The sequence below is a fragment of the Abramis brama genome (assembly GCF_963993115.1).
Source record: "Abramis brama genome assembly, chromosome: 1".
In the NCBI taxonomy this organism is placed as follows: Eukaryota; Metazoa; Chordata; class Actinopteri; order Cypriniformes; family Leuciscidae; genus Abramis; species Abramis brama.
In genome coordinates this window covers 5,514,134-5,532,654 of record NC_139963.1, presented here as the reverse complement: position 1 = coordinate 5,532,654, position 18,521 = coordinate 5,514,134, and the positions used below count along the sequence as shown (strand labels likewise).

The 18,521-nt window shown below is 38.4% G+C and overlaps 1 protein-coding gene across 1 annotated transcript in view; it reads right to left on the bottom strand.

The window, feature by feature from the left end:
* The window catches only part of LOC311080848 (acetylcholine receptor subunit epsilon-like), a gene marked incomplete at both ends in the record, with an annotated part of 36,270 nt that extends 24,513 nt beyond the window's left edge, over nucleotides 1-11,757 (bottom strand). The window contains one exon of the mRNA XM_084111007.1: nucleotides 11,700-11,757. Within this exon, the coding sequence (XP_083967133.1) occupies nucleotides 11,700-11,757 (58 nt within the window). The remainder of the gene's footprint in view (nucleotides 1-11,699) is intronic.
* Nucleotides 11,758-18,521: the final 6,764 nt, after the last annotated feature.

Sequence of the window (18,521 nt, the reverse complement as noted above, 5' to 3'; positions counted from 1 at the left end):
CGTTTACTTTATCTTTTTAGTTTTTTTACTAGTCTTTATTATTTGACAAACAGCATTATCAGCTTCACTTATCACTAACCAGATTGACTTCTACAGAAGACGTCTACAGAAGTTCTTATTGCAAAATGCTGTGCAGTGCCAGGTTGTGTAAAAACACAGTATAACCTTTTTAAAGCTGCATAACCTGTCAGATGTTCTTTGTCTCAAAAACATTTATTGCTGTTTATTTGTCCGTAAATCAACCCTAGTGATTAAACGGGCAACTTCAAATTGTATCTCTTAGAAGGATGAAAATAATCTGTTATTTAAACTGTGATTAATCTAAGAACGCTCCCTTTACAATCGCTGGAACTGTCAATCAAACAGCTCAAGTTTATCAGTAAGTTCTGGACTCTCGTTATAATCAAATGAACTATTATTTACATTGAGTGCAGAAATCGAGTTGCAATGACGAGATCACTGCATTCATGCACTCAACATGTCTGTTGTCAGCTGTGAATGCTCATCTCTACAACCTTTAAGTAGTCTTTTGAAGTGAGAAGTGATCTCATTTCACTTTACCTTCTTTTGCTGCTGCATATGTGATTAACAAACCCACTGTCAAAGCAGCCATAAAAGGACAAAAGATATAATAAGAGTTAAGAGCCCAACTAATGGAAACACTAATCACTGTTATGGTGACTTCAAATGAAACACATTAGAGTTAAACCTCTGTTAATTCTCAATAAAATCTTGTGTAGACGTCTGACAGAAATAAAGTCAGTCTGGTTAGTAATAAGTGAAGCTGGTAATGCTGTTTGTGGAGTTGATAATCCTCCTCTGCTGAGATCTTCACAGATTTAATGTCTTCTTTTCTCTTCAGTGGATTTCATCTAAGGCTGTGTCTGAAGTCAGTTGTAGTTCTTGTGTTTCTGCTCGTCTCTTTTTCTGTTCTCTTCTTTCCTTCAGTGATTCTGCTTGTTATCAGGCTTATTAAGGCTGAAATGACTCCATATTTAACACAGGTTTTGTGGCTCAGATAAGGTTCAGTTCTGGTGTATTTCTTTTGCTGGCTGACATGTGGCCAGAGGTGTAAAGTCCAGGTTCAGAAAGTAAAAGTCCTCCTCAGTATTTTGTTCCAATCACCTGGATTTGCATATTCAGCCAGGAGATAGAACTAATTAATGAAATCAGTTCATGGGTGGAATAAACATATGGCAGGACTTTCTGACCCCTGGACTATACACCTCTGCTAAATATAATGCTATAGGTCTTAATATTATGCTATAATCAACACGTTTCACAATTAGTATAACTTGAGAGTTGTAATAGTAAAAATGTTCGAAAAGTTTTCGAGAGACTTCCACATGTAATACTTCGCTATAGAGTGATGCAGGTATGATGTCACTTTGTAGGCCAGCCGACAGTAGTAGTTATGCCAAAGGCCTTTGACTGTACAAAACATCTCATGAAAAACAAAACCAGTATACAAACTCATAGTGCTGTGGTTTCACTTTATCTTTGAAAACTCTGTTGTACAGGTTTTGCCGATGTACTTTTGCCATCTCCAATTACCTCTGATTACTATCTGTTGAATTTGATTAAGGGTGCCCAGCAGGGCCTGAAGTTAACTTTTTTTTTGATCACCCGCCACAGTGACTTTTTACCAGCCAGTTTTTTCTGGCCTCATAAAAGGTGAAAAAAAGGAATTGCACAAACATTTGTTCTTTAACTTGTAAGAATACACATTTAAGTGCTGTCAAGTTATTAACGAGATGAGATCCATACAAGTAATAATAACTCTTAGAATACAGATATAGACCAGCTCGTAAACAAATCACAGGCGGCTGTGTTGATGGCTGGGCAGCTGTTAGTTACAGCGTTCAGGAACCGTTAAGCAGAACTAAATTAATATTGTTATTACTGGTAAAGTTACCGGGTAGGCTACCGGACATTTTCTCACCGGTTCCCAACTCCCAACTGACTCTCCGATCACATATAGGCTACGCTCCGAAACACTCAAACTGCGCTGCTTTCACAGATGCTTTCTTTACTCCAGTAATGTGGCGCCACATTTTTTAGCTAAAATCCAACGAAATGGCTGACTTCGTTTAAATGTCAAAGAACAACAGTTGCAAAAAAAAAAAAAAACCTTCGCAAAGACCCGGCCCCTTTAGTTACTGTTGCTATGTCCGACAAGCTACACCGCGCTCACGCCAAACCATGATCTCACGCATTGAAAAACACATCGCGCAGCAGAGAGGAGGACACTGACAACATGCTGACAGACAAGACAGTCCAGGTTACTTTTGATATTAAACAAAGTCTCAACGTTAAAAGTTGGTCATTTTTAAAGAAATTTAGACAATACCGTTTTGTGGCTCTGTAATGTGTCTTGACAGATCGCTGTGGTGCCTCAGTTAAAGCTGCTCGTGAACCGATCATCTCTTCCTTCTAGTTAATTTATAGCATCAAATAAACATGGAATGTAGTTTTAACTGCGGAAAGATGTCAGTAGGCCTACTCAGTACACTACTTTTCAAGTTCAACTTCAAATCCTCCACAATGAACTCTCCTGACTGCTTTGTCGGACAAAAAAGGCGGATTCGGCAGATTATGATTGGCCAGATCGCCTGTCAATCAAACTCCCAGCGAAGGGTCGATTCTCATTGGCTACCCGCCAATGTGGCAGGTAGATTGACAGTGTTACCCGCCAATTGCAGAATTCACCCGCATTTGGCGTGTGGTCGGGTGTTAATTTCAGGCCCTGGTGCCCAGCAAGCACACAGTACGTCAATGTGACGTCAGATGTTGAATTTTGGTTGGAATAAGCACCGCAAAAAAATGTGACATGCATGGCAGCACATTAAATCTGTAAAGATCTCAGCAGAGGAGGAGTAAACAACTCCACAAACAGCATTACCAGCTTCACTTATTATTAAGTAAATCTGGTTAGTTTTAAGTGAAGCTGGACGGTGTACGGCCATGCATTTCACCTTTTTGTTTGGTTTATTCCAACCAAAATTCAACGACTGCCCAACGTTGGAGCTTGACGTCAAACAAACATTGGATTTAGACGTCAACCCGGCTTTCATTTTCAACCAAATTCCAGCGTCTGACCAACGTTGTAGTCCATATCCGGTGCCTGCTGGGAAGAGACACATACTGATTCTAATAATGCTGCTGATTGGGCAGTGGAATGGAGTGGGATTGCTGTTCTAAGTCATAATTACGGGTAGTTCCTGTGCTGATCATTACTTAAAATAACTTCTAATAATTATGAATGTCATTAAAGCATGATTAATGTAATGTATATATCTCTTTATATTTAAATAATCCTGAAGTATGGTTTATTGAATCATGTAAAAGTTGGCAATAGATTAACTTCAAATATCAGTTAATATGTTTAATGTTCTTTGTCGCGTATCAAGTAGCCTATATATTATTTTTGAATTAGTAATTCTGAATTCAGCATTTTCGTGTCCTTTTGTAAAATTATCGTTACAGTCTGTAAAATATTATCACAGTACTAGAAGTAGTAATACGATGTGATAGTATTTCAAACATTAATAATAAATATTAGTAGTAGGCTATTTGTCACCAGTTTTCAGAAATCTGGTACAACATTGAAAGCCAAACTGTGTGTACTGTAACTTTCTGAAGTCATCTATTTACCAGCCAGGTTTATGTGGACATTAAACAGATGTTGACTTACCCTTTTCTCACTTTTGTGTTTAATTATTTTCTTGACGATGGTAGATGGAAACAAAGAATTAAATAAAAAAGCTGCTTGTGCTCGTTACTGATAGATGTAAATCGCCTCAGAATCAGCGCTTGCAGCACCTGAGCTGTGATTGGTAGTCTACAGTTGAGATCTACAATATGATTGGTAGTCTACAGTGATGGTAGACTCTCGGCCAATCAGAAGGCCACATACTGACTAAATTAGACTGCCCTGCATCTCTGGTCTCTGATTGGTATGCTACGGTCGGAGTGTATGGTAACTGTTGATTCTCGGCCAATCAAATGGCTTAAAAGTCTATCACAACCTAACCATATAAGAGACACAGTAATGTAATACTCAATAATCATAATACCAATCATATTGTATTCTATGTAAGGGATAATTATCCCGCTTATTACATGGCTACCTACCAAATAAATCAATAATTTGACACAAAATATTGATTTATAAAGAAGTTTATTGATTTAAAAACGATTGTATTGCTTTCGCCAAAGAAAATAGTCCGTTCCGTCTCTACTCTACGGTTAGAATCCTGCTCCATAGCAACGCTCTGTTTTTCATGGTAACGGCGTATTATTAAGAATTAACACACCACATACAGATAACTATCGCATTCTTATTCTCTTTCATTAACCACGTGATCAGGGGATAGCGCGAACGCAGTCCCCCACTACCACAAATTATGCAGTCGAGATTCCCACATTTGGGGAATTCGCAAAGGTCAACAAAGCCGAAAGTGCAATGGCTGAGTCTCGCCTTGGGTGAACCACCGTCGTGATCATGGTGTCTCCCCTGCCAGGTAAGTATGAGTTCCTCAGCGAGTCTGAGGGAGAGTCACTTCAGCAAACACGAGTCTCAGTGACGGTGAGGGACACTAAAGTCACTCCACACGAGTCAACGGCATCTAGATGAAGCTTCATGTTTCCGCGTGTTTACATTAAAGTTTCGCTGTTAGTCGAGCTTTTAATAGCAGCAACAACAGCACAAATGTTTCGTTTTATTTTGTGGCGAACCATTTCCCGTGATGCAACACAAGCGTCCACCAGCCAATGGAACAACAGATGTTCAAAATCATAATGTAAGAACTCAATAATAAGATTATTGAAACATAAATCGAAAGAAAATGTTAGACAACTCACCCTTTTGGGGTACACTTTTTTGAAAGATATTGTTTTTCATCAGTTTTATTATTAAAAAGCAACAGTGACGTAAACACGCATCATCGCCTTCATCACTTCCGGGAAATTAAAACAAGGGACGCGCGCAAACAATCTCGCAGTCGCAACAGAACTGGAGTCATCCCTGCTGAGGTGACAGGTTTATTATTTTATATTTATATATAATATATATATATATATATATTAGGATATTCTACTATTGGAACAATCAGATCTGTGCGTGCGCGTGTTGTTTTAAAACAGTCCGCCAGAGGGCAGCAGACGCGCTCATTCATCCTAAAACCAGCGAAGAAGAGTCTCAGTCAGCTGGGGCAAAGAGTATAGAAGTAACAAGAGGCGAAACTCCGTTGCAGTTTTGACAACAGCCACTAGGTGGCGCTTCGGTAGCGCGGCCGCCATTTTGGACTGAACCAACGGCTTTACCGTTAGCACAACTACTGTACAGCATTAACATTATGTCTGGAAATAATTGGAAACAAAGAAAACAGTGTTCTGCCATCAACTACCAGTGTACAACCAATCAACTAGCATTTCATAGATTCCCCAAAGATCCAGAGAGGTAAAGTAGAAAAGGTTTTTATTAACTTTAAAGTGAGCTAACGTCAACGATAACAGGTGCTGTAACGTTAATGTAAGCTATCCCATAACCGCAGTAACAGTTTGCTAATGTTATGTATTTGGTCGAAATTGTCAAGACTCGAAATTGGCTTTTTAAATCGCATACTTTCAGAGATATATGAACACCTAACCTGGCAAATGACCGCTTTATTAATTCATTGTTATCACTAAATTAACCCTTTAACTTTTTTTCGCATAAACATGAAAATCACTATCCAAACTTAATGGTTGTAATTCAGGAATGCTTTGGAATTTAGACCTATGGTTGGTCTTGTTTTAATTTGTCAGATTATTGTTGAAGTGAAATAAATTATGAAAGTGAAACAGAAAAAAGTTATATAAGTTTGAGTTTATTAAAATGTACAAATTTAAAATATAATTATTTATATTTTATATAAAATATATATATTACAAAATATATTTTACTCTAGAACTGCAAGAAAATGAAAGCAAAAAATCTGAACAAGTTGTGTTCCACATTTTAGGTTGATATGTTGATATTTCGCTCCCTCACCCTTCCTGCCGTGTGCTCTAACGTTACACGGTTTGGAGCTGCGCGCTCTTGCTCGCTCGCTCTAGATTCCGGGTGATTTTAGCTAATTTGTGGGCATCAGGGAGCCGCTATCAATATGCGGGAGACTCCCGGATCTTCCGGGAGACATGGGATGTCTGCTCTAGAGATATTAAAAACTAGAAACTACTTTTTAGTTCATTTAACCGCTTTTGAATTTGAACCGGTATCGTTCAATTCTATGACAGCTGTGTTGCGTTCAGTCCAAGATGGCGGAGCTGCAGCTCTGCGCATGGGTGAGTTTGTTGCAATGGAACGTTCTATTGAGTTTCGCCTCTTGGTACTTCTATACTCTTTGGCTGGGGCATGTTCAAGTTCAAAACGGTGCGCAACGTTTTGCTATGGTTTCCGGGTTGAACGTCATGTTTCCTGGAAACGGCGTGCACCGGTGTGCAACGGGGTTTGAGATGCGTTTTCTCTTGTTTGGTGGGTGAGTCAGAACTGCAGTCCAATCAGCAGCAACATAAAGCACGTGGTATTAAAGTGAACTCGCACAATGGGTTCAAGGAAAGTATTAAATTTACAAATGTGTTTGATGCAGCTCGGTATACGCAACAACTGAGGATATTAGAAGACATTTTTGTCTAAAGTTTTATTGTAAAAAATATAGGATATCAGCATAATGATGTAGTTGTTTATATGTTTAGCTTCATTGCAAGTGTATTGGTATAAACAATGGTAATTAAGTGCTTTTCCTAAAAATGAGAAAGAAAATACAGGGTATTAAAACAGTATGAACTACAAATAAAGTCAGTATGTGAGGCTAAATAGATGTGTTTTAGTCTGAATTAGGTAAGATGTGTGCTTCCATTTCAGTTTCAGCAATCCCTTCACTCGATTGGGATGTTCTCTTTTGTTCTGGGCGGCAAGTGCAGTTACTGTAACATCAGGCATATTTTGTAGTATTAAACACATATTTATACCGACTTCATCCGGCTCCGAAAATTCTTCACAAAGAACACAAAGAATGGCCTTCTCAGCTGCCATAGTTGCAACTCTTACATCATCAGAACAGTGTGTTCAACGCATCACCGTTTCTGTTTAAAAAACGTTGTGCAACGTTTTGCCGTGTGTGTGTGTGTGTGTGTTTGGAACAAACATGCGAACTCGAGTTACAACAGTTGAGTTTCTTAGAAGATATTCTTGAGAACAAAGCTGTGTTTCGATGTAAATCACTTCAGCAGGGATATATGACATGTTTATTTATTTATTGCACAAGTCATACATAACTTCATTCATTCATTACGTGCATGAACGAATAAAAGAAAAAAAGGAACAGGAAGAAGAAAATCTTATGGTACCTGTCGCTTATTTGTGCACATCAAAAAAAATAAAAAACAGCTGCTTTATAAATGGATCAACCCCAATCCTCACCCCAAACACCAAGTATTTTCAGTAATACCTATCTCTACACTTAATTATCATCATTTTAAGCGTGTTAGTCATCATTTTTCTTGTAACATTCCTGTATTTTTTTCTTATACAAATTCTTAAATTTACAAACACTTTTGCAGCACTTCAGTTCATAGTCCAAGGTGTTCCATAGTTTAACTCCGTAAATAGACACACACATCTGTTTTTGTGTAGTACGTGCGAAAAGAGTCTATGTCCATCTTCCTCTGATACAAGAGTAAATACATTTTGTAAGACCATAGGCAAAACTCTCTGCTTAGCTTTCCACATAAAAATCAAAATCTGCAAGTCAACCAAATCTTTGAATTTTAGAAGTCCAGAATTTACAAATAAACTATTAGTGGGTTCTCTGTAGCCTGTCTTGTTGATAATCCTTAATGCTTTTTTCTGTAACAAAAACAGAGATCTTGTGTTACTAGGGTATGTATTACCCCAGACTTCTGTGCAGTATCCAAAATATGGGAGTATTAGGGAATTGTACAACATATGCAATGAAAAACAGTCTAAAACATCTTTAACCTGATACAAGACCCCAATACTTTTACAAACTTTACTCTTAATATAAACTATGTGATCTTTCCAATTCAATTTATCATTCAAAATAACACCTAAGAATTTTATCTCATTAACTCTTTCAATTTCATTTCCTTCAATTGCTATTCTTACATTTTCATTCTTTTTACAATTACCAAAAATCGTGTATTTTGTTTTCTCCCAATTTAAACATAATTTGTTTTTGTCAAACCACTTCTTAACTTTTCCCATTTCTGAATTTATATTTTCTGTAATTTCTGACAAATTATTTCCAGAATAAAAAAAGTTGGTATCATCGGCAAACATCAAAAAATGTAATACTTTAGAAACTTCGCAGAGGTCATTAATGAACAAAAGAAATAGTAATGGGCCTAAAACGGACCCTTGTGGAACTCCACATATTATATCTTTTAAATCAGATCTTTGACCATTAATTTGAACAAACTGCTGTCGATTGTTAAGATAACTTTTGAGCCATTGATGAGCTGGACCCCTAATGCCATAGTTGTATGATTTTGACAATAGCAAACTGTGATTTATGGTGTCGAATGCTTTGCTTAAGTCGATGAAGACCCCCTCTGTGTGTTGCTTATTCTCAGTTGCAGATGTTATTTTTTCTATGAGTTCAATTAATGCCAAAGCTGTTGATCTTTTTGCTCTAAAGCCATATTGTTTTTCAGTAATTAATTTATGTTTTTCTAAAAAAAATATTTAGTTTTTGAGCAAACCACTTTTCAAGGACATGTACAGAGTAAACAGCCGCTATATGAGTGAAAACAGATAAATGATCTCTGTAAAGAGTGAGACATGAGCAGAAAGCGAGCGCTGATCGCTTATGATCTGTTTTTGTGACAAATTAATATTGTAATTTTGTTCAATCCACATTAAGTTCCACTAACTGTAAAGAAGCTACAAAAGAACGTCTCTACCACATTATGATTAAAGTCACCATGAAATCAAATTCGACAATTCTTATTTATTTTTATGGAATATTCCGGTTTTTTTTCATTAATGTCCCGCGTAATCTTTAATCAGAATAACTTCCTCTTGCAGTGACATCTCTGATGATGTGTTTTCTGGCTCGAGGGCGGGGCAACCTGTCACTCACATGAGATCCACCAATAGTAAACCACAACCATCCAATGATTCCACACAGACAAAATCAAGCCACGCCCACATTAGTTATTGTTCCGGAAGCCGCTTCACTATAATATACGTCACAATAGGGAAGAAAAGACTTTCGCAGCTTCTGTTTCATGCCGACTTTTAAGTAAAACTGAAATATAATGTTCAAATGCATATGACTTTGTCAACAGTAGTTATTTTAATAGGGTTGCAACTTGCAAGTATATTAAAGGGTTATTGCACCCAAAAATAAAAATTCTGTCATTAATTATCTTACCCTCATGTTGTTTCCTCAAAAAGGTTGAGTAAATAATGACAGAATTTTCATTTTTAGGTTAAATAACCGTTCAAAAATATGTAAATATATTAATATGGTACTATACACATGCTATTATAGGCTTAAAATACTACACACCGTTTTATACAACCTATTTCTGAGTTAAATGAACACAAATGTGTGAATCTGATGCAGTGCTAGATGATTTAATCCATGATTTGTCCAGAAAGCTTATTTTATTTCATTTTTGTAATATTTGTATATTTTTTAATGCAATATTTTTTGGAGATTTTTTTATTTTATTTACCTTTAAATGACTAGATTTGATCAATAAATAAGAAATAAATAGTCATTTAAGCACATCCCTCACATTATTTCAACTTAAATTCAAAATAACTCACAATTTCATGCATAACCCTTTTAACTCAGCTCTAAATATCTTACATCAGGTGTCTTTGCCGACCTCTTGTGGAAAAATAACAATATAACATGATATTTCATGACTCTATGGCCTTATAGCTCTATATGGAGCAAATCAGCTGTTCCTCTGGGTCCTAAAGTCAGTTTCTCTTCAGATGCATTCAGATACACATTTTTTGGTAAAGTTTTGGCATTTTTAGTTTGAATTTTGAATTCCTGGATAAACTAATTCCCGGCTGCTCCGGTCTGAGCTTCAACAAAGAAAAGATGCTGAAGGAGTTCCTCTTCACGGACTCTGAGATCACGTAAGGACACAAATGTCCCTCATGAAAATAACATATATTTCCCTATATATGAATGATCAATATATTAAATGGTTTAACAGTATATTTGAAAATACACAGAATATTATATTGTGTTAATATATTACAATATATTGAATAATAATAAGGAATTGCCGCTTTTCATTTTTGTTTACCACAAGACTCACGATCAGCGCTTTAAAGGGGTGATAAAGTCTCTGATGTCCCCAGAGTGTGTGTGTGAAGTTTTAGCTCAAAATACCCCACAGATATTTGTATATAGCATGTTAAAATTGTCACTTTTTGAGGGTGAGCAAAAACGCTGAGTTTTGTGTCTGTCCCTTTATATGCAAATGAGCTGCTGCTCCCGGCGCAGGGGGCGGAGCTTCAAGAGCTGGCACTCACACAGACAATTATTAGTAATTCAATTTTATAACAGGGCGGAAAAGCTGTTCTTGGCATGATGAAGAAATCCAGATACGGTGAAATCCTGAAGACTGAACTTGAGGGACGCTGCACAACTCCACAGGTTAAACTCCAGATGAAGTATCACACTCATGATGTAGTCGGAGCAGAGTTAGTAGAATGGTAAGAGCGCTGTATAAAACAATAGATATGTTATAATCTGATGTCTAAAAGATTGTTCAGGGTTCGTACAAAGTGCTTGAAGTACTGGAAAACTTCCTTAAAAAAGTGCTTGAATTATTAAAAGACAATAAATGTGAAATTATTGCTTTATTTTATTGATAAAACAATCTTTTCACACAAAATTAATGCTACAGCCATTTAGCATGGCTATGACCGTGATATTGCTCATAAATATCTACATATATGACAGTGTTTTGATAGAAAACATCAGTTTGAATAAAGAAATATCTTTATCATAGTGTCCTACTCCTTTCAAACGTTAAAGTTACCACAGTCATTGCATGTGCTGCACTTTATGTGTACCATTTGGTTTTATTAGTTTATTTATCTTTTTTTAGAAGTTGAAAGATGATAAAAATTGAGTAAACTGTATAATGTATTTATTGCCATATTATTTTGGTTACAAACAGCAGAATGAATCAATGAACGTCACAAAACCAGTCACGAGTCGCACGGGTATATCTGTGGCAATAGCCATTGTATGGGTCAAAATTATCGATTTTTCTTTTATGCCAAAAATCATGAGGATATTAAGTAAAGATCATGTTCCATGAAGATATTTTGTAAATTTCCCACCGTAAATATATAAAACATGTATTTCTGTGAGTGAATGCAGCACAATCGCACACATAAATGGACAACTTTAAAGGAGATTTTCTCAATGTTTAGATTTTTTTGCACCCTCAGATTCCAGATCTTCATAATAGTTGTATCTCGACCAAATATCATCCTATCCTAACAATACGTCAATGGAAAGATTATTTATTCAGCTTCCAGGTGATGTATAAATCTCAATTTCAAAAAATGTACCCATGCGACTGGTTTTGTGGTTCATATGGCAGGCGAAAAACACTATGTGACAAAAGAAGTATGTCTGAAATGAATTCACAGTAGTCGAGAGTTGGCAGAAAGTCCCCGGATGAGCTGCTACTTCCAGTGAGATTCATGTTCATATGATGGACACTTTACCTTCCCATGAGGCCACGGGAGAGGGTTTGTGAATGACAGTGAAGCGACGCAACTGACGCTGGTAGATCACATGATAACGACAACATGCTGAATGTACAATCAACACATCATACAAATTTCAACCCATTTGTGAGCTCAACCTGGCAACCTACAACCCAGTTGTGCCGTCGATATCTGCGCAGGTAGTAGACGCGGGAAGTTCAATAAGCGTTACTGGTAGAAATGGGAAAAGGTAAGTAAATATTTAACGCAATTAACGCAGCACCCGTTTTTTTCTGTCATCCTTTGGCTGCATGCGTTACATTATATGATGTGCTTTTATTCTTGCTAATGCTTTTAAACCATTAAAGCCATATCTTAGGCTACTTATTTTATAAAACTTTAAAAGCGGAAAGCGCATCACTCATTCCTGGGTGTTAACCGTGTGCTCTCAATGTGCATTATGTTTTCTTTTGTTTTTTTTCTTCTCTTTATTGATTGATATTTATGTCTGAGTTGATTGAGCTGAATGAAATGTCACGTGATGAGTAATGAGAGTGTGTATATTTGTGATTGGTTGTTTAATTAATAAAAATCACCTTGAGTGAGCACAGCTGCTGCTGTGTGTGTGTTGCAAGTCAGACACGTTGTTGCGTTTACTCTGTGAACAGGTTATGGGCCCAGAAAGTCAAGAAGTCAAGCGTTTGTTTAAGTAGAGCCATGAGTAGGCCTAACGCCAGAAAAACATAGCGGTCGCTGGTCACAGCTACTGTTCGACGGGGATGAAAATAATTATGAACTTTGGGAGGTTAAGTTTTTGGGCCACCTCCGGCTGCAAGGCCTGAAAGAGATAATTACTACGGAATCAGCAGGTGTGGAGACACCGGAAGAAGCGGCTTCAAATGCTGAGGCATATGCAGAATTAATCCAGTTCTTGGACGATAAAAGTTTGTCGCTTGTAATGCGAGAAGCAGCCGACGATGGGCGCGCAGCGCTAAAGATTTTGAGAGACTACTACGCAGGTAAAGGAAAGCCACGAGTAATAAGCCTGTATACTGAGCTAACCTCGCTTCAAAAATCAAGCAGCGAGAGTGTGACTGAATATGTTATTCGTGCTGAAACTGCTATCACGGCTTTACGAAATGCTGGAGAGACTTTGAGTGACGGACTGCTGGTGGCTATGGTTCTAAAGGGGCTTCCTGAGACTTTTAAACAGTTCGCCATCCATATAACGCAATCGGATGACAGGATAACGTTTGCTGAATTTAAAACAAAACTTCGGAGCTACGAGGACATCGAAGAGATGCGTGCTCCAGCTGCAGAGGATAATGTAATGGCTGTGCGGACAAAACAGTGGCCTGCGAGACCCACCAGTGCTGACTCAACTGAACGGGCTGCAGCGGATGTGGTGTGCTACAGATGCGGTCTGAAGGGACACATTGCCCGCGCTTGCCGGCGCAAACTTTGGTGCAGCCACTGCAAGAGTAATACTCATCGCGACGTAACCTGCAGGAGGAGACGGCGCCAGGACGCAACATGGAGGGTCACCGAGGAAGCGACCGACGAGTATGTTTTCAGGGTGACCGATGGAGCGGCAGGATCCCAGCCAAACATCCAGGGTGTCGACGTGAGGGGCCTGATGGTCGACTGCGGGGCAACCTCGCATATCGTCACCGACATCTTCAAGTTTAACCCTTGTATGGTGTTCGGGTCTGTTGGACCCGTTTTCATTTTTTATCAAAAGAAAAATGATACAATTAATTATTTTTTCAAACTGAGACTCATTGGCCTTGGCTCATTTTCTGTGAGGAATATATATCAGAACACATTTTCAATGAAAACACACTGTACACCCCCCCTACACATTTATATTACACACAGGAGGTTCGGGTCCACTGGACCCGGGGCTAATAAAAGTGTGGGAATTGTAGGTCCTGTGTACCTTTACTCTGTCCTCCTCCTGTCAGGGCCTGCTGTTAGTGTGTGTGTGTTCTTGTATATGGTTTATGAGGACACAAATGTGTATAATGACATGGGTAAACAACGTGTACATGAGATACTGGGACACTGTAATTTTGATGATGTGCAGAGATTAGAAGGTGTTGTTGATGGTATGAAAATTGAAGGTTCAACAAACAAACCTATAACTTGTGAAGTGTGCACCCGAGGCAAGTTTACACAAACCAGAAACAGAAAGCCTGATGTAAGAGCTAAAAGGCCTCTAGAGCTAGTGCACACAGATTTGGCCGGTCCAATTCACCCAGAGTCCAGAGAGGGGTATAAATATGTTTTGTCATTCACTGATGATTTTACCAGTGCCGTGTTTGTATATAGTCTTAAAAGTAAAAGTGACACACTACAAGCAACGGAGAGGTTTCTTGCCGATATGGCCCCATATGGTAAAATTCAGCGTCTTCGATCAGACAATGGCACTGAGTTTACTGCAAAGCAATACAAAACTCTGTTGGTTAAGAATGGTATTAGACACGAGACTTCTGCGCCATATTCTCCCCACCAAAATGGTACGGCAGAGCGAAATTGGCGTACACTTTTTGACATGGCACGGTGCATGCTGATAGAGAGTGAGTTACCTAAAGATTTATGGCCTTATGCAGTGCAGACCGCAGCCATAATCAGGAACAGGTGCTTTAACAGACGCACCAAACATACACCAGTTCAGATGCTAACAGGGAGACGGCCCAATCTTGCCAGGATGCAAAAGTTTGGTTCAGAGTGTTTTGTTTATAAACAAGATAAAAGAAAGCTGGATCCAAGATGTGAAAAGGGTGTTTTTATTGGTTATGATAAAAGCAGTCCAGCATACATTGTCTATTTCCCTGACAGCAGGAAAGTACAAAAGCACAGGTTAGTTAAGTTTCTTTCTAAGACCCGTGTTGAGCAACAGACTCAGACTACCATTGTTGATGATGATGATGATGATGTTCTGAAGCAGAAAGCCAATAGAACTAGGCAGGATGTAAATTCAAGTCTAGCAAGTGACCAGGCTTCAGTCAAAGAGGAGGAACTGAGTAGTAGTCCTCAGACCCAATCAGTTGAAGCTATGCCTGAGCCTTCAAGATACCCTTCTAGAGTGAGGAAGAGGCCAGACTATCTCCATGACTATGTTTCTCAACAGGCATCTGATGAGGAAACTGATCAGGTGCAGATCAACATAGATTACTGTTATAGAGTGGCATGTAATATACCTGTAACTTTCACAGAAGCTGTAACCTCGGACAGATCAAAAGAGTGGGTCACTGCAATGGATGAGGAGATGCAGTCACTAAGAGAAAACCACACATTTACCCTAAGTAGTTTGCCTGAAGGTAAGAAAGCAGTGGGGGATAGATGGGTTTATGCGATTAAGAATAACATAGATGGATCTGAAAAGTGCAAAGCACGTTATGTAGCCAAAGGATACAGTCAGAAGAGAGGTGTCGATTATGAAGAGACTTTTTCCCCTACGGCTAACTTGACAAGTATCCGAGTGATAATACAAAAAGCAGTACAAGAAAATCTGATTTTGCACCACATGGATGTAAAAACTGCCTACCTGAACGCACCAATAGATCACGAAATTTACATGGAACAGCCAGAGGGTTATGAAGTCAAATCTGGCACAAATGAAAAATTGGTTTGTAAATTGGAAAGGTCATTGTATGGGTTAAAACAATCGGGCAGAAACTGGAACAAGGTACTACATGAGTACTTGACCAAAAACCACTTTGTGCAGAATCAAGCTGACTATTGTGTGTATACATGGGAAACAGCCAATGAAAAAGTGATCATTGTAATATGGGTTGATGATTTGTTGATTGTGGCAAGTGATGAAAATGTTCTTAGACGTGTGAAGGACATGCTTACTGAAAGATTCCAAATGAAAGACTTGGGCATTTTTTAGGTGTTGATTTTAACCAGAGTGACAACTGTGTGAGAATGTCACAAGCAAAATATGTGACAAAAATATTGCAAAGGTTTAACATGCAGGATTGCAAACCTAGATCGACTCCTTGTGAACAAAAACTTGACTATACTAATGATGCCGAAAAGATGATTGATGTGAAAAAATATAGAGAGGCAGTGGGAAGCCTCATCTATTTGTCCATCTGTAGAGCTGATATAAGTTTTGTTGTAAGCAAACTGTCACAATATTTCACAGTGCCAACTGTTGAGCAATGGTCCACAGTTAAACATGTACTGAGGTATCTTAAAGGTACACTTGACAAAGAACTGTGTTACAGAAAATGTAATGAGACACTGGGAATAAGAGCATACAGTGATGCAGACTGGGCGGCTAGTAATGACAGACGTAGTACAACAGGCTATTGTGTAAGTCTAACTGAATGTGGTGCTTTGATTTCATGGAAAACAAAGAAACAGCCAACTGTCGCACTGTCTACCTGTGAGGCAGAGTATATAGCCCTAGCCACAACCATACAGGAGTGTCTCTATCTTAAAGCTGTAGTCTACGATGTTGAAAATCGGTCGAGAAAGCCTGAGACGGATGGGAAGTTTTAAAAAACTCATCCCGCCCCTCCACACACACACCCCTCCCCTCTGTGCTACCTGATCCCTCCCACCGGGAAACGACCTGAACAACGTCACTCAGTCAAGCTGTGATCACCGGTAGTAAACAGCGCATCTTGTTCAAATTCCGATCGGCTCGAACAGAAACCCGCTAGGCCTACTGAAATATATTCAAGCACTTCAAGAAATATAATTACTTTGACCCGTGATAGGCGATGCTTAACGGCTAACATTCCAATGCCGACCGGCAGCATGAGCATGTTGTCAGACTGATAAAAAGCTATTTATGTAACACTCACACCATAAAAGTATAAATAAATGCTTACCTGCTCAACAAAAAGTCAGCCGTGTCAGCGTCGGTTTTCAGTCCCAAATCTCCACTGCTGAGCTGATGCTACTTTGTTAGCTACCATAGACTGTCAGCTGCTTGCCCGCGAAATTTCATGTCGCAGGAGGGGGGCGGGGTGGGGTGGAGACGCGAGCGCCACGTGGAGTTTCAAGTGGAGCGGGGGATTGGATGAGAGCAGTTGACCAATGTAAGCTGTCCAGCCGGACAGCTTACATTGGTCAACTTCTCTGCAGCTGTACACCCAATAGAGTGAATGGATTTTTTTCATTCTTTTTTCTCTTCATATTGTTAGGATTGTACTGTAGAACCATAACCAGCATCTAAACGAGGTTATTAATAATGAACAATCTTTGAAATCGTAGACCATAGCTTTAAACAACTGTTGGAAAATCTTGATACATGTCAGTACTCGCAACCTAAGCTATATGAAGATAATCAAGGTACAATCGCCTTAGCGAAAAATCCCGTGAGCAGGCAAAGATGCAAACATGTAGACATCAAGTACCATTTTATTAGGTCTTCTGTAAATAATGGTGACATTACATTAGTGTATTGTCCCACTAATGAGATGGTAGCAGATGTGTTGACAAAGCCTGTAACCAAGTGTAAGTTGATGAAGTTTGATGCATTGATTTTTGGAAAATGATGCGTTATACTCTGTTAACAATGTGAGAGCAAGTGGGGGTGTTAACCGTGTGCTCTCAATGTGCATTATGTTTTCTTTTGTTTTTTTTCTTCTCTTTATTGATTGATATTTATGTCCGAGTTGATTGAGCTGAATGAAATGTCACGTGATGAGTAATGAGAGTGTGTATATTTGTGATTGGTTGTTTAATTAATAAAAATCACCTTGAGTGAGCACAGCTGCTGCTGTGTGTGTGTTGCAAGTCAGACATGTTGTTGCGTTATCTCTGTGAACACTGGGAATACATTTGACATCGCAGCCTGACCTTGACGGAAATAAATATCCTACGCCAAAAGTACCAGAGAAAAAGTCTCAGCTGTGCTCAGATTTGTCAACCGTAGCCTAGAACCTTTCGGGAACGTTCCGAGAACCTTTCGGGAACGTTCTATTAAAGTAAAGAAAACTTTCCTAGCTAACCAACAGGGAACGTTAGAATGTTTGTTCAGGGAACCAAAAATTGTTAACTGGGCTACAGTTGCTCTGGTTTTTCAATCCATACCCGTTTCGCCCCGTGGCTCAAAAGGGACACAACAAAAATAGGGACACATGAGAAAGCCAAAATAGAATGCAAAATTTATTGACAAAATAGAACTATACAGAAAAACAAAACTACGTATAGCCTACAACGGTAACAGTGAACAAATTCATAATCCGTGCACGCTTTTACAATCGTCATTTTGTAAATCGTTCTTTCGCAATATAGTTGTTTGTAATATTCAGTTCCTGTGAAAAATTGTGAAATACTGTTCCAATAGGTGAAGTTACACAACAATATGCTGATTGATTATTACATAATATTTGGTTGTAATATTCAGTTCCAGTTAATGGGAGTATACACAGGTGATGTGTAATATTCAGTGAACTCCACCCGCTGGAACAGTTTCTTACAGTAACTGAATATTACACAACATCACCTGTTCAGTTTTGAAAACTGTAGCCTATACTTTGTGGCCTATACCTTATTTTAGAAATCTGTTTTTCTGTATATTAATTTGTTGTGTATTGTTAAGATTAATACAACTGTCTTAACTGAATTTTTCTATGATTTGCCACAAGGTAAAAATTCAAAATGTTGAGTTTTTTATTTATAACATATGTGATATAGTTAAGTAAGATAACATGACGGGAGCTATTTTGTTAGTTAATATTAAATTATTTCAATTACTTAGGTTAAATATTACATATACGCATGTAATATAATG